Raw genomic sequence first — 21,264 nt, forward strand, 5'->3', positions numbered from 1 at the left:
AATAACAGGCGTGTTAATGCTGACAAAGGCTAAACATAAATAATCTTGGAATACATTTGAACTGCCACAAATCATTCAGATTGGCCGTGCATCGCAACTCCACTCCAAATTACCACACGGTAAGCATTAAAAGTCAAACGCAGGAAAATGTTTCTTGCTTTTACCCGCAGTAATCAAACACAAGCAAGTCACAAAAGGTGATGTATTCACCACAGGTGAGGACACCCAGACACGCAGGGCACACCTCCACAAGCCTGGGGAGTTTGCACTATACCAGTGGTCTCAAACTTATATCACCAAGTGCCACCTCAGAAAACACCGGACCTCCAAGTACCATGATGACTGAAGTGTTGATACCAACCAATCCTAACCCCCCTCCATATCCCACACCCCGGATTGTAAATAATGTAAATAAATAATTGTATATACTCTGATGATTGTCTTGTGTGATGACTGTATTATGAAAATAGTATATATCTGTATCATGAATCAATTTAAGTGGACCCCGACCTAAACAAGTTGAAAAACTTATTCGGGTGTTACCATTTAGTGGTCAATTGTACGGAATATGTACTTCACTGTGCAATCTACTAATAAAAGTTTCAATCAATCAATCAAACCATAACGACCAACATTAAAATACAGTAGGGCCAAGTGTTCATTAAAAACAAGGAAGAGGTTTTATTTAACAAGTAATTTAATATTTGTATCCACTAGATGGAGCCAGTGTACCACTACCGCAGTTTGGGAATCACAACGTATACCGTCACAGTGAAAAGCAAGGTGGGGAAGTGGGCAGAACACCTTCATAAGTGTCCAGCCCAGCCTTTGACCCGCCAGTCACCACTCTTATAATTAAGAAAACTTCGCTTTCACGGTTAAATACGTAATTGCACAGTAGTGAAAATTAGGCAGATGAAAATTGCATAAAAACGGCAAAAATGGAAAAGTAGAGAAACGTTGAATATTGTAATGAAAAAAAGATACTACTGTCTAACTGTATGTTGTTTCAGACTTTAAAAAAAGCACATTTACATGCAGAATGGCCAATTATGCAAATTGGATGACAGCATCTTCCTCACCCAATTGGCCTTCACAGTTTTTGCAGAGAAAAAATCCAGCTCTTTGACAAATGTAATCAAGGACCTGTGCTTTGGAACAGTGGTTCTCAAACATGTTTCACTAAGTGCCATGTCATAAAAAAAACTTGGCTCTCCAAGTACCACCATTAAAGTAGAATAGCCTTGTAGGCCCAAGTATTCATTAAAACAAGGCAAAGGTTTTATTGAACAAGTGTATTTAATATTTTTGACAACTGTAACATACACAGTTTGAACAGTAACACTATGTTTAAATATTTAATTACTATTTGGCATACCATATTTGAGAATCACAGTCTAGAAAAAATGCATTCATTAATAAATGATCTAGAAATCATCAACATATACATGACTAAAGAATGTCACCCAGGCATGCGGTGTGCACATAATCTTCTTTATTTTTGTCACATTTACAACGCATTTCACAGGAAATACATCAAACAGCTATGAAGCAATTTGTACAGCATGAATGAAACCACAATCAATCTCCATAATCTAATCTTTAAATAGCCATTTTTTACACTGACACACAACATGCCTCATTGTAGTATACAATAATACAACAGCTTTGATGCAAAATGCAAACTTTTGCATCTTACATCCGACAACACTCTAGTTTGCAGAGGATAGGGACTTACATTTTACACAATAGTTTTTGAGAAGCATGACAATAAGCTTTATATAGCAGGTTAATCTGAGGAATCCCTTTCTTTGATATTCCAGTTTTTTTCTCCATTAAGTCTGTTTATGGATCTAAATTGACAGATTCAAATGAGGAGTTTAAGAAAATAATGTTCATCACCTTACAACACACAAGCATACCAAGTTGTCCACTTTTGATTAGTGTTAAGTGCATTTACCCGCTGGGGCTTTAAAAAATAATTGAAACAAACTAACTCCTATTTTTGTAGTTTTTCAAACCTCTGATTTACATGTGCTGCAGATCATAATTCCAGGCATTTTGTTGAAGATTTTCCACAACCTGGAATCCTGAATAAAGTTGATATTACCTGCATTGAACTGATATAAAACAGATGAATTGATTATAAGCAGTTGACACCATAACCAATGGTGTCAACTGCTTATAATCAATGCATTTTTTACAACAATCATGATTGTTGTAAAAGGTCTATTTTAACATGGTCTCTTGAGGGTCAACTCACACTTACACATTAAAAATGGAGACTGCTTAGCATGAGGACATGAGATCACTTAACACCAAGGCGGGAGTGGACAGACTAAATCAAAGGACTGAATGACATGGAGGTGGAAGGAAGAAAAAAAAGTGTAAGAGGGCATTTAAAAGATAGGAATGTAGTTGTCAATCTTGGCACGGTGCCGCTGGGCAATGCACTCGGCGATCCAGACAATGTTCCTGCACTCCTGCTCCTTGAGTTTGACGTAGGCATAGAAAACACTGAAATGGAACTGATTGAGGAAAGCCAGTTTGTTCAGTTTCACCTGCAGGAAAAATGAAGAATAATTAAGGAAGAATAATTAAGGAAGAAGTGCTAGCATGACAATCCAAGAGAATTGGCAGAAATCCTTAAAAGAAGACATTTCACTTGTCCCGGGGGCATCATGTTCTGCAAAAACTGCTGGAGAATGCTATATAAAGTAAAGTCAGTATGTACCATACAGTATATGTGGCAGCTCGCTACAATTACAGTTTGACCGTCACCGAAAGTTTGGGTTAGGGCTGCACGATTACCGTATTTTCCGGACCATAGGGCGCACTGGATTATAAGGCGCACTGCCGATGAATGGTCTATTTTCAACCTTTTTTCATATACAAGGCGCACCAGATTATAGGGCGCATTAAAGGAGTCATATTATTATTTTATTTTTTTGTAAATTGAAAACACTTCCTTGTGGTCTACATAACATGTAATTGTGGTTCTTTGGTCAAAATGTTGCATAGATTATGTTTTACAGATTATTTTCTAGCCGCTTACTGACAGTCGCTTCAGGATGCGCCGTTTTGTGGGCGGTCTTATTTACGTGGCTCACCTTCGGCAGCGTCTTCTCCTCGTCATCTTTGTTGGAGCGGTGTAGCGTGCAAGGACGGGAGTGGAAGAAGTGTCAAAAGATGGAGCTAACTGTTTTAATTACATTCAGACTTTACTTAAATCAATAACGGAGCAGCATCTCCTCATCTGGAAACAACAACAAGGCCGGAAATGTGTCCCCTGAAAAACTGTCTGACCGGAACCCTCTAATAACTACAGTTCCTTGGGTGAATAATGTAAACTCACTACACCGGTATGTTTTAGCGCTTTCATGGCGAGTTTACTGATAGATTATGAGTAAGAACTTTACACTACTTTATATTAGAAATGGCAACAGCGGAGGATGAATGTCCCATAAGAAGATGGAGAAAAAGAAGAAGCTTTTAACGAATACGGTGTCGGCACGGACTACAAAGGCGGATTTATGCAGATCCCAAATACAGATCAGAAGGTAAGAAACATTTCTTTTGCATAATATTACCTTATGTACACACCATAATAATACTGTTATGTTTAATGTGCCGACAATCCATCAAGCGGTGCGGCTTCATAGCTTACCAAAGTCATACTAAAACATTTTGATAGATTTTTGAGCGCCGTGTGTAATGTTCTATATTTTCAATGGAACATATACAATGTTGGTGTTGTTTACTTGAGTCATATTGCCATCACAGAGCAGTCTACATGTAGCTCTTATGTTTGACTGCCATCTACTGGTCACACTTATCATTACACCATTTACCAAATAAAATTGCTTCAAGGTCGGTAAGCAAAACCATAATTATTCCGTTCATTAGGCGCACCAGGTTATAAGGCGCACTGTTGAGTTTTGAGGGAAAAACACAGATTTTAAAAACGCCTTATAGTCCGGAAAATACGGTAAACAACATCAAATTGATAACGTAACCGCAAAAGGTTGTTGTTAATTTTCCTCCTCCAATACCGGCATTTCAGTAACAGACATGTTCGACAATCAGAATTGGTGCTTTACGTTTCTTCCTCCCTCGCTTCAAACAGGGAGATAGACATCCAGCTCTCTGCAAGGCTCTCAGAACCTAAGCGTGTTTACTTAACCGAAAAATTAACTGAACGCAGTGAGCTATCTTTTCAGTTTACAATCTTTGTCGCCAACTTTACACACACACACAGGAAGCACAGAAAGACAGTCTCTCTACCGAAGACTCGCTTGTGAGAAGTGCCGCAAAGTAACATTAATTAGGAGGAAAAAATATGACTACCAACCCAAATGTCCATTTGTGGTAATTTTTCAGTTTCAAATCGAATGGGCAAAATGAGCCCATCAAAACGGACGAATGTGCAAGAATGCCATGATCACGTGAATGCAAAAAACAAAAAGACAACTTCAGACCTAGTTTTTCCAACTGGGAAACAAATGCACTTAAAGATGTTCAGTATTTGGGTTGAATTTTTGCTTACAGAAATAAGTCCATTTAATTTTTTTTGTTTGTTTATTTATTTATCATAAAGTTACTTACCTTCCAATTACAGTACAATGGTAAACAATTGTACAGTAATTACAAAAATAAAAGTGTGCCCTTATAAATGGTTACTTGAATTAATATTATATAATATGATTACATTACATTATAATCCCTGTATAGTTTTTATCGATTTTTTTTTCAGTTGAAGATAATGATGTAGACAAAAGCTCTGAGTCCTGTCAGCATAAAGCCAAATCTTTAAAGTACATTTTTGCATATTGTTCTAATGTGTGGCACTTTGAGACAAGAATATGTAGATTGACGGTCTAAAAGTAACATGTCTGCCCTCACTTGTTATTTTTGCAGTTTTATCCATTTTTTTGTGTACAACATAAAAATTGCAAGTAAAATCGCAATCGCAATTTTTGAGAGAAAAATCGCAAATAAGTTTTTTTCTCAAAATCGAGCAGCCGTAGTTTGGGGTCCATTTTTCTTTTGTTGTGGTTGGATTTGACATGGTAGTCATCGCTCACACATTACAATGGGACGGCTTGTGGAGCTTGTCATACAGTAGATGGCATCATAAATCTGTCTTTTAACATACCTCATAAGCACCTACCAAAGCTGACTTATTCACACATTATTACACATCTGTCCATTAATGTAATACATATCAGACCAACAATGACGTGTGTATTATGTTCAACAAATGTGCAACCTTACATGGATCCCAAGAAACATCATAGATGTTTTAAATGTAATGTTTAAATATGTGTTGAATGACTCATGCACAAGCGTCGACTACAGAATGAAATGAAACAATAATGTCATTAACGTAATGTTCTCTTGTTATATAAGGTTTACAAAAATGAGATGGTTGCACATGACAAAAAAAGCTCCATTTAAACTATCCACACACAAACCATATGTTTTGTGTCATGGACAATTATGCAAATTAGACAATAGCGCATCATTTAATTATACTTACTGCCCTGTATCTTTGTTCACTGCCATTTTTTGCTAATCGGCCCTTTTCCACCACAGGAAATTTGACCAGGAACTTTCCCTTTTATCCGGGTAAATGAAGTTCCCCCTGTGTTTCCACCAAAAACCCCCGGGGTAGATTTAGTTCTTCAGGAACTTTTCAGAGTTCCTGCCAGCTAGGTGGGACTTTTGGAAGTTTCTCGAAACCTTATCAGGGGCGGGCTCTGCTGTCGACCGCTGATTGATTGAATACAGTTTGGGGCGTTCCTAAAATGTATTTTACGAACACAGGGCCGCCACAGCGCCATTTACAGAATGCTAGACGACGTGTTTATTTCTCATTTGTTGTGTATTTCTATTACAACAAGCTTGACAATGGAAAGAAAATAGAACAAAAGAAACTTCCGACTTGCAGGAACTTTGTGGGGCATCTTTGTGCTGAAGAATGCTGGAACTATCTTGCAGTGTTTTTACTCAGCCGTAGTCTTTAAACTACATGCAGTTTTATGTTGTTTATTATTTTTTACAAACTTCATTTTGATACGAAACGCAATGAGAAGTTGACAGACTCTTTTAAACGTATTTTATTTTTACAGAAGAGTATGATGCCAGACCGGAAGCAAAGACCTCAGCTGCTTACTATACTTTGTTGGATAAATGTCAAATAAAGAAGGTATTACAAGAGTGGAACGAAAGTAAATGAAATCAAATATTAACTATTTACTTTATTACATGTTGTAAAAGTAGTCAGGGACACTCCATTTGTGTAGATGTTAGCCTCAACCCGAGTGAACCGAATGCTTAAACTGACAAGCTAACGCTAAAGCCGAGGTGTTTGTGTTGTCGGCGTGAGATAAACCCTGACATTTATTATTTATACATTGTCATTTACAGCTGAAATGGAACAAAAGGAAGCGCCTGACCGTCATGAAGTCATTAACCGAGAGAACAACTTTCTGACTAAAAATGTTAGACACTGTGGACAAAAGTCAGACTTTTTTTTAACAATTTGGTACACTTTTTTTTTATATATATATATATATTTTTTTTAAATCACATCATTTTGTATATTATTGCTTTGAATTTAATTTTCTTACTTTTTAGTGGAAGAACTGTGACCTTATATTGTCTGTTTATTTACATGGTATCAGTGTAGAAATATACTAAACCACTCCTCCATACATTATCCTGATTTGTAAAAACTAACCTGAACTGTGAAATGCGGTGGAAACACAAACCACTAGTGATGATGTTCGTTAAGAAATTATCGATGTCGATGCCATTATCGAATCCTCTTATCGAACCGATTCCTTATCAAATCTCTTATCGAATCCAGATAGGTTGTTGTGTGCACCTTGTGTGTGCACTGAGTTCCAAAAGCCGTAGATGTTATGTGACTGGGCCGGCACGCTGTTTATATGAAGGAAAGGAGGACGTGACTGAGGACAGCATGCGGACGTTAAAGGGTGAAGGTTTCAGGTGAGAGAGGACGCTAAAGGCACGTCCCCAGTGAGCATATAGTGCTGCTATGTGCGTTGTAAATAAAAAAAATTGCCGACAAACACATCACCAACATGGACGAGGTGGCGCTCACTTTCGGTGAAGCACACTGTGGAGAAGAAAGGGACCAGAACGGTAGCGAATTGATACGCACAACGGGGCAAGAGAAGTCGGCTTTTACTGTTGTGCTAACTTGCTATGCTAATGAACAGAAACTGCCACCTATGGTGATTTTCAAGGGGAAGACGCTGCCGAAAGAGAAGTTTCCACCTGGAGTCATCATTAAGGCATGACGAAGGAACTCCAACCGCTGGACATGGGTGTAAACAGGACGTTCAAAGTGAAGTTGTGAGCGTCATGGATGACAGACGAACACAGCTTCACAAAAACTGGGAGGCAGCGTCAGGCGAGTTACGCCACAATTTGTGAATGGATCGTGGAATGCTTGAGCTAACGTGCCTTCTTGCACTGTTGTTCGAGCTTTCGCAAAAGCCGGCAGCTTTTCCGACGAGCCCTCACGGCAACGAGACTGACTTTGAAAATGACGAGAGGGAGTCTGGCGTGTTTGATGAGAACTTGCCCAGCTGTTCATTTCGGACACAGAAGATGAGGACTTTGATGGATTTGTGGATGCGGATTGATCAAAAAATAATGTGAGTACATTGATAAATACTTCAATAAAGTACAACCGAACTCAGCTTTGCTCCTGCTGCCTTTTTAAAACAGCGTCCATGCATGCTAGCGTATGTTTTAAGCTAGCGTACGTTTTAAGCTAGCGTATGTTTAACCATGCCTGCGCCCAAAAATACGCTGCGCGTTATTTATGCTTTAAATACAGAAATAGCACCCGTAACTGACACAGCGCCTTTTAATACAGTGCGCCCTATGGTCGCGAAAATACGGTATAGTGGCTTCGATAACGGGAACCGGTTCTCAAAAAGGGACTCGAATCCATGGAATCGGTTCTTTTCTTAACGAAGCATCTGGAGAACCGGTTTTCGAACATCATCCCTACAGAACACACTTCTACAGCAACCTAAAGTTCCAGGAGATAGAGGTTCCAAGAACCTAAAGTTCCGGAATTTTCGGTGGAAAAAGGCCAAATGTTTTCGCCTCCGTTTGTTTGTTTGTTTAATTAATTAGCAACACAACTTAAAAATATATGGGCGGATTTTGATTAAACTTTCAGGAAATTTGGATACATAACAAGTGATTACATTTCCGGATTATTTCTACTTCGTTTTTGTTACAAGCGTTAACTGCTCTGTGTGTTTACGCCAGCGGCACCGCTTCCACCCACAGACAGACAAGTGGATGACTGACGAGAGAATTTACTCCTGAAATGGAACTAAGACGCCCAGCTGCTGAGAATGATGCAAAGAGTGAATGACCCCCTTGCAGCCTGTTTGGAAGCGACAAACGAACAAAATAAACATGCACAGACAAGCCAATTTTATTCATCCCTCAATTGATCAACTTCGCTGGGAGGCTATGTATTCGCTCTGGTTTATTTGTCTGTCTGTTTGATAGTTAGCAACATAGCTAAAAAGTAATGGCTGGATATTGAATAAACTTTTAGGAAATATCAAAAGTGGGACAAGAAACAGGTGATTACATTTTGATTCAAGAATTCAAGTGATTTTCTTCATTATCTTTTTAATAGACTTGTGTTTTAAATGTATCAGTTCTATGGTTCTGTTCTTTTATTCCTTGTATAGTGTTCCCCGAAAGTAGCCTATGCATATATTTGTTATTGATACAAAGAAAAAGCTAAACAAAGGCCATAAGCAAGCAGGCGTTGCATTTGCTTGTGTGCGTTTGTCACCTCATGTTCAAAGAAGCGATCCTCCAGCGTTTTGTCACCTGGGTTGCTGCCAGCACCCTCAAAAAGTAACTTGTACTCCTGAAGAGGACATAAGCAAATGTGTTTTGTCGCACAATTGGATGCTAACAAAACAGAAAGAAGGCCCAACGTGCAAAGAAAAAGCATAACATGTTTTAGCACTTACAGGATAGTAGTCCGCCACAGCCTTGACCTGCTCGTAGTCGTCTGCCCGAGCCAACTGAGCAAGGCCTTCTGGGTAAAGCTTCCCACAGTGAGGGAAGAGCTTAGCACGGTCCTCCTTAGACAACTCTGTGCCAAACGAGTTGATGGTGATGATGAAGGCTCTTCTGTCAGCCTCAAACTGCAGCAAAGATTGATGGGTTTGTGTTACAATTTATATTTTACATAAACATTGTGGGAGAACGGCGCCTTTAGTCAAATAATTACATTTAAGGTTGGTATAATGGCTTACAGGCTCTACAATGTGAAATAGTTATTTGATACCCTGGTCATTTGTAATTTTACCGCCTTTCAGTTAATCCGGAAAATATTCACAGTGCTTCACTTTTTCCACATTTTGTTATTTTATAGCCTTATTCCAAAATGGAAATTCATTTATGTCCTCAAAATTTTACACACAATACCCTATAATGTGATTATGCTTTTCATTTGTAAATGTATTAAAAATAAAAAACTAAGAAATCACATGAATTAGGGCTGGGCGATATATCGATATATCGCGGGTTTGTCTCTGTGCGATATAGAAAATGACTATATCGTGATATTCGAGTACCGTATATGTTCTCACACAGTTGCTTTTAGCTGCGGGCATTAGACTACAGGCATTTCACACTTTTTGTCTCTCTTTCTCACAGAGACATCAAAAACAAGCACACCTTCTTACATACGTCACTTACTGTCATGCGTGCAACGTCACACGGTCTCGTGGAGCAGAGAGGTAGCGACATGGGTAACATTAGCTGTGATGCTAGCGGAGTGGTGCGAGTGGTAATACGAGAGAGAGAAGGTGTGAATCTGGTAACAAATGGAGGAATAATTAATTCCCAAGAAAAACAGCACAAGCTCCATCGTGTGGCGGTGGTTTGGCTTAAAGCGGGAATATGTTGAACAATTATGCAGCAAAAGCGTTGCTACAAAAAGTAGCAGCACTGCTAATTTGTAGCATAATTTGAAAAGTCACCCGCTAGAGAATGAAGAGTGCTTCAAACTCAACAAAAGTCAACAACAGAAGGAGGTAACGTCCGCAGGAACCTTCCACAGAACGAAGGACATATACTATTTGAGTTCCTATTATGCAGCTCATTTTTATTTGACAGTTATTGAAATATCTTGTGTGACATCATGCACAAAAGTGCCCTTTATTGGTTTTTAACTATTGTAGTGGCGTTCTGTACAAAAAGTCTACTTTAATTTAGTGTTGTTTTGATATGTCATCTTAGTGACATCAAGCACAAAAGTGCACTAATAGCTTGTTTTAAAATGTCTCTGACAATCTTGCACTTTCTGTTTTGGAAATGACATGAATGTTTGTGCCACTGCTTAATAACTGTTTAATAAATACAGTTTTGCTAGATTGACTTAGTTGTGATTTCCCACTCTGCATGGAAGTTTAAAATAAGCATATATTAATGCAGTATGAACAAGAATGTTTCAATGTAGACACGTAGAATCATCATACTGGTGTGATTATATGCATCAAGTGTTCATTCAAGGCTAAGGCAAAATATTGCGATATATATCGTGTATCGTGACATGGCCCAAAAATATCGAGATATTAATAAAAGGCCATATCGCCCAGCCCTAACATGAATACATTCCAAAAGCACTGTATAAATACATGAATTGTTCATATTGTTGTGGTAGTTTTTTTCCACAGAGATGAAAAACCAACAAAAATCCAGAATAAAAAAGGTTAGATTTGGATTTGAGTTAATTTAGTGAACCAGTCTGTCAAGGTCACGATTCAGACAATTAGGAGCGCATCAAACACTTATTTCACCAAACCAAGTACAACTTTTTTTCTGGTTTGTTTCTTGATGTTTTGCTTCTCCATGAAAATAAACTTCTCATCTATATCATATAATCAAATAAGCAGTTTACATTAGATTGTAAATGAACGAATGAAAACAGAATGAGTTAAAATGTCAAGCATGCACTTACTTCTAAGATGGGACACATGGTATCAGCTGTGGTTCCTCCCAGGTTGGAACAGAACTTATAGAATGCTTCTAGATAAGCCTGAGAAGATCAATAGAGAGAGCAAACAATTATATAATTATGGTAGAACAGAATACTGAACCACTATCCCTATCAGAAATGACATTATCAATTACATATTAGCACGCTACACTATACACCATTGAGGGAAGTCATGCTAACCGCTAAGCTAACAAATATTAACAGAAATGATACAAAGTATAATATCAGTTATTGCTAAAGCTATTAGATCAGTATTTTTTATTATCACAAAATTGTTTTTGGCATTTTTTTTTAAACTCAAGAAATAAGAGCAGTATATAGTTTTTGCTTTCTTTTTTTTTACTTTATCATACATTTTGTATATAACAAAGGGGAATAAGGAAATCATTTTAATATCAGTTGACATGATCACACATTTCTGTGTTTTGTCTGATAATAATAGTTTCATAAAAATGAAAATCATTCAATGAGCTTGAAATGTTGAAGTATCAGCATTGATATGACCAATACTGCTCCTGTAACTACCTAATATTGGATCAATACCCACACTACTACCGCCCAAAACTAATTTATCCAAACAACATAAGAATAGGTGCTTATTACATGTATAGAACCATGTTACAACAGAAAGTAGGCCAGATATGAACACATATTAAAATTAGGACTGTCATATGATATTTAAAAAAATAAAATAAAAGATACATTTTGGAATGATCATGATTAATCACATTTTGAAATTTGGATTATTCATGATTAATTGCAACTGATTACTTGCTTGCACAATTATAATTTGCCTTAGAAAAGACACAGATACTTGTACACAAATACAATCTTATTGTCAGAATGTCTTCCAGGAACGTTTTTAGAAGTTGTACTTGAATGCAAGTGATTTATTTGCACACACTTGGTAACAGTTTTATATACTGTAAGTTCTTTCAGGCTGTATTTTACAGTGAAATTTTCCAGCGAGAACACCAGTCTGAGTCTCTTCACTCATTTGTGTACGGAAGCATGCATTTATCTGATCACTGACCGTATAGCGTTTAAGGTAAAAGAGCTTGTTCGGTCAAAATTAATGGCAGGTTCATTCAAAGTAGTTTATGATTAATGCACTATTTAATCACATGAGTTAACTCATTAATTTTGATAGCCCTAATTAAAATTATACAAATTTAATATAGGAGCCCTTGTAAGTCTTTAGAAATGATTCTATTATCAAAATTAACATGCCAAATAATATATCCCGATATATATCATTAGCACAGGAGGCTGCAATATATATCGTAATATCGATTTTAGGCCATATCGCCTATCCCTACTACATATTTTCACACAAAAGCAATATTATTGTTTGAGTCCAATCCTTTATTTGATGAATTATGTCTAGGACAAGTACATTACCAACATCACACAGTCAATCTTTTACCTTGTAGAGTGTGTTACGGATGATTTCGATGTTCATTTCATCCAAGTCCTGCTCAGATATACAGTCTTGGAAAAATGCAGCTGAAAGCAAAACAAAAGTTGTATGTTTTTTTCATAAATGTATCATTACCTTCTGTTCTAGACAATCCGATATAGTGTACGCTTGACTGCTATGTGGATAATTACCGAGGGGTGTGTCCACCAGGATGGCGTTGTACAGCTCAGCTGGAGTCTGAGCGATGTTCACCGCCTCCATCTGCTCAAAGCTGCCCAATGGGTGACACTTTGGCACCAGCTCAGCGATGGCCCGCTGGTGAAGGGTTCCCGTTATAAGCAGGATGACGTTATCAATCATATAACTGTACCTACGGTTACCAAGATAAACAAAGTAATCAGGAACATTTCACACTTGGCCGTCCAGTCTAGGTTAAATCATGTGAGTGACTGCCCCTAAGTCAGCTGGAATAGGCTACAGCTCACCTGTAACAATTAACAGGATAAGCAGTAGAAAATAAATTAAAGAGACACTAGAATGGAATAATGAGCATCATTATCTCAACAACCCTGGATCACCAGTCTGTTTTAGTTAGTTCACCTCATCTATTGTAGCTATTCGGCCATATAACCTTTTAAACTCTGATACTGTCAATCCAAATTGACCACTTTTATCAGTGTATGTTTTTTTTTTTACAACCTCTTCTATTAGACCTCAATAAAAGGGGCTGGGCCTGGGCAATATATTGATTTGAAAGATTAAATCAAATTGTTTGTTGTGGACGATTTAAAAAATAGTTTTTTTCTCTTCCTGCAACGAGAGTATCTTTTTCCCACAATGCTGCACTGACAAAGGACAAAGTCACTTATGTTCTTTTTTCCCCTCTTGTTATTATGTCTGCCAAGCATTGACAGCAGCTGACTTTTTAGCAATAATGGCGCTCCGAGTCAAGTCGAGTCTCACGTCTCCTCTTTTGTGATCGCTTGTGTCTAAGGCTCACCATTGTGAAGATGTGTTATTGATGAGGCAGGCGTGGAAAATGAAATGCATCAAAAAGTTGTTCTGACAAAAGTTGGTCAACTGACTTGTCGCAGTAAAGATACAGTAGTGCCAAAATTAACTTGGTGAATATCTTTATCGATGGCCACAACATAATACAGTGATAAAAATAAGACAAATATTACACTGTAATACAAACAGTATAAAACATAAATAAGATTTCATTTAACACTTTATTTTGACCAAAAATATGTTGATTATGCTTTGAAAAAAAGTTACGTTTTTTAAAAATAGCGATGTAGTGAAGCTGCAATATTTGAAGCGAGATGTAGTGAAGGACAACTGTACTCGAAAGAATAATGAGATGGTGTCTACAACAGGTGAACTTGCGTGACATGCCATTAATTGGAAGTGTAGCCCCCAATAAAAAAAACAATAAAACCTTTACAAATCAAAATGGAAGAAGATGAATATGTTCAAACACTCAAAAACAAATAATATGGCTCTTAAGAAGCCAGAGTATGCAGTAATGTTTCTTCTGCCAAGAAAGTATATTGTGAGTATATTTTTCTTATTGAATGAAAAAAAAGGCTAAAGGGGTCGATTTTTTTCTACATTTAAAACACTTCCTTGTGGTCTATATCAGTGGTCCCCAACCACGAGCCGTGGCCCGGTACCGGTCCGTGGACCGATTGGTAACGGGCCGCACAAGAAATTTAAAAAAAAAAAAAAAAGTTTTTCTTTTTTTTATTAGATCAACATAAAAAACACAATATATACATTATATATCAATATAGATCAATACAGTCTTCGGGGATACAGTCCGTAAGCACACACGATTGTATTTCTTTATGACAAAAAAAATAAAAAACATAACAGGTTGGGGACCACTGGTCTATATAACATGTACTGGTGGTGATTTGGTCAATATTTTTGCTTAGAATATGTTTTACAGACTATCTTTAAGCCTTTTTATGAACGTCCCTTCAGGATGCACCGTTTTGTGGGCAGTCTTATTTACATGTCTCCACTTCAACTGTGTCTTCTCCGGTCAGCCATGTTGTAGTTTTTATCACTTCCATTTCGAATCTACTGACAGATGTAAGTTAGAACTATAGGCTACTTTTGATTAAAAATGGCAACAGCGCAGGATTTTAGCATGCATGTATGTATATGTACGGGCCAGTCTGCCGCACAACAAGAGGATAGAGAAAAAAGAAGGGACATAGTGACTACAACAAAGCAAAGCTCTTCGAGCAAACCTCTGCCCATATATGGAGATATCAGCTGATGTAGGGCCGGGCTATTAAACAATAACCATATACAGTATATCGTGATAGACACGTAATCGATATTAAAAAAATGTGTTCAATAAAACGTTTGATATATTTTCTTTCTAAACGTTGAAAGAAACTTAAGTAAGTGATCACTGATCAGTGGGAGTGACACACTAACGCCCAATCGGGTAACGCTATCAACTATCAGGTTTGGTTACGCCATTGTCTCGTGGTTGATTTTTGAGTAAGAAGAGTAACTAAAAATGAGTGTTGCAGAGAGCAAAGACATTGTCGATAAAACAGGAAAAGTGTCCTTGATAGTAGTGCAGTTTATTTCTTTTTACAAATGGAACGTAGTCAGACGAATGCGCTTGTAATGAGTAAGACCACACCATCTTAGCCGTGCTCACCCTTGAGCAGTTAACCTGCAGAAAGTACTTCTACTCAGGTTTCTCTCGGTTTACATTTTCACACACTATTTTGTTACACTTTATTAAACATTTCTTACATCTTTCTTATGTTTCCACTTTATTAAACATTTCTTACATCTTTCTTATGTTTCCACTTTTATTCTAAGAGGTTATTGTTAAGTGTTTAGTATGATTTTAGAATTTTGTTAACCCCGCCTTCCGCCCGATTGAAGCTGAGATCGTGGTAGAGGGGGGCGCTGGAGCCTAAGGGACTAAGCGGTAGAAAATGGATGGATGGAAGTGTTTTTCATGGTTGTGTTGACATTTCCTTTTCTTTCTGCCTTGATGGCTAATGGGATTCTAATCAGATGACGGTAAAAAAAATTCCAAAATGTTTACATTTAATACATTTTTCTTTTGGTCCTTATTTTTGATAGGTCATAAAAAATATTAATAATTATCGATGTTGACCGATATAAAAACACATAATACAGTTTTCCGCAATATCATCCAGCCTTAGGCTGATGTAACTAAGGCAAAATATGTCACTAAAGTCTCTAATTCCAAACCGCTCAAAAAATATCTAAATGTCTTCGCCATGCCTCCATGGTTTGATTTCACATTTTTTAGACCTACAAGGATTCCAGATACACAAAAACAGGTAGCAACAAGTACGTAAGGTTAGCTTTGCATAATAGGGCCCCTTTAAAACATGTCATTGTGTGTGCATAAGTACTTCATTAGCACATTCCACAATACTGTGACAAAAACGATAAGTGTAATCGTGATAGTTTTGGTCACAATAACCGGTACACGGCATTTTCAAATTCTTACATCCCTACTTTAAATATTCACCTTATTTAATTTGCTTTGTCATTTACTCAGTATATTACTAAAATGTTGAACTAATATCTAGTTTCTATAGTTCTTAGTAAGTAAGCTTTAAAACTGTCTGAATAAAAACTATGTACACAATTGTGATATCAAATGAGAGCGGCTGATATACAAATATCGTGAACATTTTTTAACATATCGCCCAGCCCTACTGTAGGCTAAGATATAAGGCGATTTATGAGACAAAATTAATTGTTTGGGAGCCAAAGAGTTCAGGTTCCATCATTAGTGGCCATAATGTTGAAGTTGTTCAGTGAATAAAGAGAATGCTATGATGTGTAACATCTTCCCACAGACACATTTTCTCACGTGATGAAATCCATGAAGCTGGCCAGTGGCTCATATGACTGGTTCCTCATGTGGCGAAACTCCACTACCATCTTCTCCTTTAGCTTGTCGTCAATAACGGACACAGTGAGAGGTGATGCCTCGTTGGCCAAGAAGCTGCCATAGTCTGTGCTCTGCAGGTGCAGCTTCAGGTCTGGAGGAAGAAAGGAGAGAGCAACTGAACCTCATTCTAATAATGCAACAACATTTTTAACATTATAAGCACATTTAAGTGCAAGAACATTACTTTAATGAGCAGAGAACTGAGTGTAACTAAATGATGGTAAGTATAAGTTAAACATTCTTACCTGCAATTACAAGATTCTAAAAGCCAAACTATAAAATCATACTAAACGAAAAAAGTCTCCATACATAACCATGCTACAAGCTATTTTACCGTGTGCGAGTTTGTCTTTTTTTAGCCATTTACACCCAACTTAAACACCTATCTTTAGGAAGCTATTTTTTTTATTCTGTTAGCGCAGTTGTACCGGATGTGACACATTACACTATTATTGTGAAGGCCGGAAAGTGGGCTGAAAATGTGATTAGTGTTCTGTGTCCTGTAATGTCCCGTCTTGTAATTGTCCTTTATTATTATGTATTTTACAATGTACTGCTTTTACATTTCCTGTATTTTATATTATTACTTTGAACTGTTTTATATATTTTAATTTTTTATCCTGTAAAGTGTCTTTGAGTACTCTGAAAAGCGCTACACCAAATAAAATGTATTATTATTATTATTATTAAAATAAAGAAATGTCTCTAGTCTTGAGATCCACTGCTGCCACCAATGTTACAGAGGGTCTGGTCAAATGTAGTGCAAGCAGGAAGTCCAGAGGCACTTGTTATTTTCAGAAACTCTTCAGTCTTCATAAAACATGTGGCGCGGTTGGGAGAGTGGCCGTGCTAGCAGCCTGGGGGTTCCTGGTTCGATCCCCACCTTATACCAACCACGTCATGTTTGTTGTGTCCTTGAGCAAGACACTTCACCCTTGCTCCTAATGGGTCGTGGTTAGGGCCTTGCATGGCACCTCCCGCCATCAGTGTGTGAATGTGTTTGTGAATGGGTGAATGTGGAAATAGTGTCAAAGCGCTTTGAGTACCTTGAAGGTAGAAAAGCGCTATACAAGTATAACCCATTTACCATAACACAACCACTGTCAAGAGCCCTCCTCTCGAACCAGTCACACACTTCCGGTATTCACAATAACAGCGCTTCTCGTCACATGCGGTCCATCCACGCTAACAACATTAAAAATGGCTAACACTCGATAGACCATAGACATCTTATAAGTAGACGCAGCATCAACCGCTACTGCCTACTGGCGCTGACGAGACGCGGGCCCGCCATCTTGGAGTGGTGATCCGCTCCACAATTCATTTGGCAGGAGCAATGAACTGTCAGCACATTTAATTAATCTTACCTCACTGAATACCACTGATTTTCACGCATTTTTTTGTCATACGTGTAGCTATGATAAAGGACACATGTTTTGGCATGTTTTATCATTCATAGTTTGCTTAACAGTAATAGAATATTCTTATATGCTATAAGTGACCAGACGTCCGAGATCAAATCTGGGAATATAATCCCAGAGAAGGGGGGGAAAAATGGTCAGCTATTTTTAAATTCAAGAAACAATATGATTAGGTTATACGTATATACATGCGTATATCCTACATAAACAATGTATGAATACATTAGATATCTATATATCTTAGGGACCTATAGACTGTATCTCTGTTGCTGCAGCAGCAGAGAGTTTATTTTGTCTTGACACTTTGTATTGATATTTTGTATTACATTCTTCCCTTAAATTATAATGTTTACAGTGATTGTTTTATATGTATTTTTTATGTATGTCACTTTGAATAAAAGCGTCTGCCAAATACTTAAACATAAACATATATAAACACCTGAAAGTCTTTATATCAGGTAAAACCACCAATCTGTTTCACTGGATTCAGAATTATTATGGTTATTATTATGGTTACTATTATGGTCATACTCTTGTTTGCTAACGGCTACGATTTCAGTACTATCGAAGATCTTTGCTCCTTTCCAACTCTGTGGTAATATTATTTTCACAAAATACGTTTTTGATTGATTGACTGAAACTTTTATTAGTAGATTGCACAGTGAAGTACATATTCCGTACAATGGACCACTAAATGGTAAGACCCGAATACGTTTTTCAAGTTGTTTAAGTCGGGGTCCACTTAAATTGATTCATGATACAGATATATAGTATCAGATATATAATATCATCATAATACAGTCATCACACAAGATAATCATCAGAGTATGTACATTGAATTATTTACATTATTTACAATCCGGGGTGTGGAATGTGGAGAGGGGGTTAGGTTTGGTTGTTATCATCACTTCAGTCATCAACAATTGAGAACAGAGAAATGGACATTGAAACAGTGTAGGTCTCCCTTGGTATGATATGTACAGCAAGTAGTGGACATAGAGAGAGAGAGAGAGAGAGAGAGAGAGAGAGAGAGAGAGAGAGAGAGAGATCAGAAAGCATAAGAAAAAGTATCTACATTTGATTATTTACATTTGATTATTTAGAATCCGGGGAGGGTGTTAGTTTAGGGTTGAAGTTGCCTGTAGGTGTACTTTTATTGCGGTTTTGAAGGAGGATAGAGATGCCCTTTCTTTTACCCCTGCTGGGAGCGCATTCCACATTGATGTGGCATAAAAAGAGAATGAGTTAAGACCTTTGTTAGATCGGAATCTGGGTTTAACGTGGTTAGTGGAGCTCCCCCTGGTGTTGTGGTTATGGCGGTCGTTAAGGAAGTAGTTTGACATGTACTTCGGTATCAGGGAAGTGTAGCGTATTTTATAGACTAGGCTCAGTGCAAGTTGTTTTACTCTGTCCTCCACCCTGAGCCAGCCCACTTTGGAGAAGTGGGTAGGAGTGAGGTGTGATCTGGGGTGGAGGTCTAGAAGTAATCTGACTAGCTTGTTCTGAGATGTTTGGAGTTTAGATTTGAGGGTTTTGGAGGTGCTAGGGTACCAGGAGGTGCATGCGTAATCGAAAAAGGGTTGAACGAGATTTCCCGCCAGAATCCTCATGGTGCTTTTGTTGACCAGAGAGGAGATTCTATAGAGAAATCTCGTTCGTTGGTTGACCTTTTTTGATTACCTTGGTTGCCATTTTATCACAGGAAAGATTAGCCTCTAGAATGGAACCTAGGTAGGTGACCTCATCTTTCCTGGTGATAACAATGTCACCCACTTTTATAGTGAAGTCATTGACTTTCTTAAGGTTGATGTGGGACCCAAACAGGATGGATTCCGTTTTACCCAAGTGTATGGATAGCATGTTAATGTTAAATCTTACTTGTGAAAAGTAATCCCCTGATTCCTATTTTCAACAGTCCGCTCATTTGAGCAGGAAAACGCTGAACACCAGCCCGGCATCTTTGTTTTGTACCTGTCAACTGTCAGTTTAGGCTGCTCGCTGGCTCCTCATCACCACTTCAAGATGGCGGCCCAATTTCTCGCGTCACAGCAGCCAATCCTGCGTCTACTTATAAGATGTCTATGCGATAGACCACATGAAAACGAGAAACGTCTTCTCATTCATCGACCAGCTAAGCTAACAAAACTAAAAAATTAAATAATTTAATTTCAGCTAGTATACTTCGAAACCTGCCCGTACTGAAGCTGGCATCGCGCTAGCTCGATACAAGGGTATCTCTTAAATTCAGTTTTCGAAACGGTTGAAAAATGCCAAACAACATTGACGCGCTACATGAAATATATCACCAGCCTCAAAATTAAAGGGATTATTCATACAACTGGGTAGGAGTCATAAAATGATAGCTAGCATATGTTAGCTTGAAGGGTAGCGACTAGTTACCATATTTAACTCACCTTCGAGGGTCTCACATTGTACAAGGTTTAAATAATCGGCCTGAGACAATATTCCGGCTTTAAATCCTCTGACCAGCCCCTCAAGGTATCCGTTATCAACGTTGAAATAAAGCTCGGAGAAAGGCATCCTGTCAGGCCGTCAGATCTTTCTCTGCCGCATAAGCGTCTGCCTGGGTGCTGCTGAGCATTAGCCTTAGCATCAGCTGACTGCACCACGTGACTGTCACCTGATCAGTCATCAGTTCCTTCCCATGTACATGCATCGTGTTTGCAAGGAAGTAATGTTCGTGTAAAGGCTGACATTTGATTTATTTGGGGGACATGATAAGTATAAAGACAACACATTTTCGTTTCGTGTTGGTTCTGGATTAGATTGTACTGTTTATATATTTGCAAGGGGATACACTCACAAAATCAGCAAGGGATCTACGGTGGGCCAAATTAAGTAAATTAATAAATATTGTGTGTCATCATTATTTAGATAAACCATTACATATTTAATCAAATCATGGAATCAATAATTAATCAAATGATTATATAAATGAATGTGATTTACATTAAATAAATAAATGACATATTAGATAACACATATATGCAGGCACGTGCACACATAGGGCCCTATGGGTGCTTGAGCCCCTGCCCTTTTTGCCTCGTCTTAAAAAGTGCCCTCTGCCTGTGTATGTGTTTTTTTCTTCTTTAAACAACATTAATAAATTCCTGTCAGGGATGTAAAAAAAAAAAACTAACAAAAAAAAATAGCGGTACAAAAACTCCACGTTTTCTTGTAATACCGGGTTGTTTGAGCCTGCCGCTTCCGCCAGAGAGAGAGAGATAGAGAGGGCGAGTGAGTGAGTAAGTGAGAGGAGAGAGAGCCAACTGCACCCCTGAGGAGACGTCAGGACTTTGGGAAGGCCATTCTAAAACCACTTGAACCTGTGAGTTATGCTGGTCTAGTCGCC

General features: G+C 37.9%; 1 protein-coding gene across 1 annotated transcript; it reads right to left on the reverse strand.

Moving 5' to 3' along the window:
- Nucleotides 1-1,473: 1,473 nt before the first annotated feature.
- Nucleotides 1,474-20,526, reverse strand: atp6v0d1 (ATPase H+ transporting V0 subunit d1). Its single transcript, XM_062030562.1, has 8 exons — nt 20,306-20,526; nt 16,390-16,561; nt 12,692-12,870; nt 12,507-12,586; nt 11,042-11,119; nt 9,045-9,221; nt 8,861-8,938; nt 1,474-2,561 (listed from the first exon to the last, which is right to left on the reverse strand). Exons 1-8 carry the CDS (start codon nt 20,430-20,432, stop codon nt 2,400-2,402), a joined length of 1,053 nt encoding a protein of 350 aa, XP_061886546.1. The 5' UTR covers nt 20,433-20,526; the 3' UTR covers nt 1,474-2,399.
- Nucleotides 20,527-21,264: the final 738 nt, after the last annotated feature.

This window comes from Entelurus aequoreus, linkage group LG02, assembly GCF_033978785.1.
Source record: "Entelurus aequoreus isolate RoL-2023_Sb linkage group LG02, RoL_Eaeq_v1.1, whole genome shotgun sequence".
Taxonomy (NCBI): Eukaryota; Metazoa; Chordata; class Actinopteri; order Syngnathiformes; family Syngnathidae; genus Entelurus; species Entelurus aequoreus.

Coding starts and splice junctions, on each gene's coding strand:
- atp6v0d1 (XM_062030562.1), bottom strand. CDS start 20,432: ATGCCTTTCTCCGAGCTTTATTTCAACGTTGATAACGGATACCTTGAG. Junction 9,222..11,041: donor CCATGTGTCCCATCTTAGAA/GTAAGTGCATGC, acceptor TCTTTGCTGCAG/TTTGAGGCTGACAGAAGAGC. Junction 2,562..8,860: donor ATCGCTTCTTTGAACATGAG/GTGACAAACGCA, acceptor TTTTTCCTGCAG/GTGAAACTGAACAAACTGGC.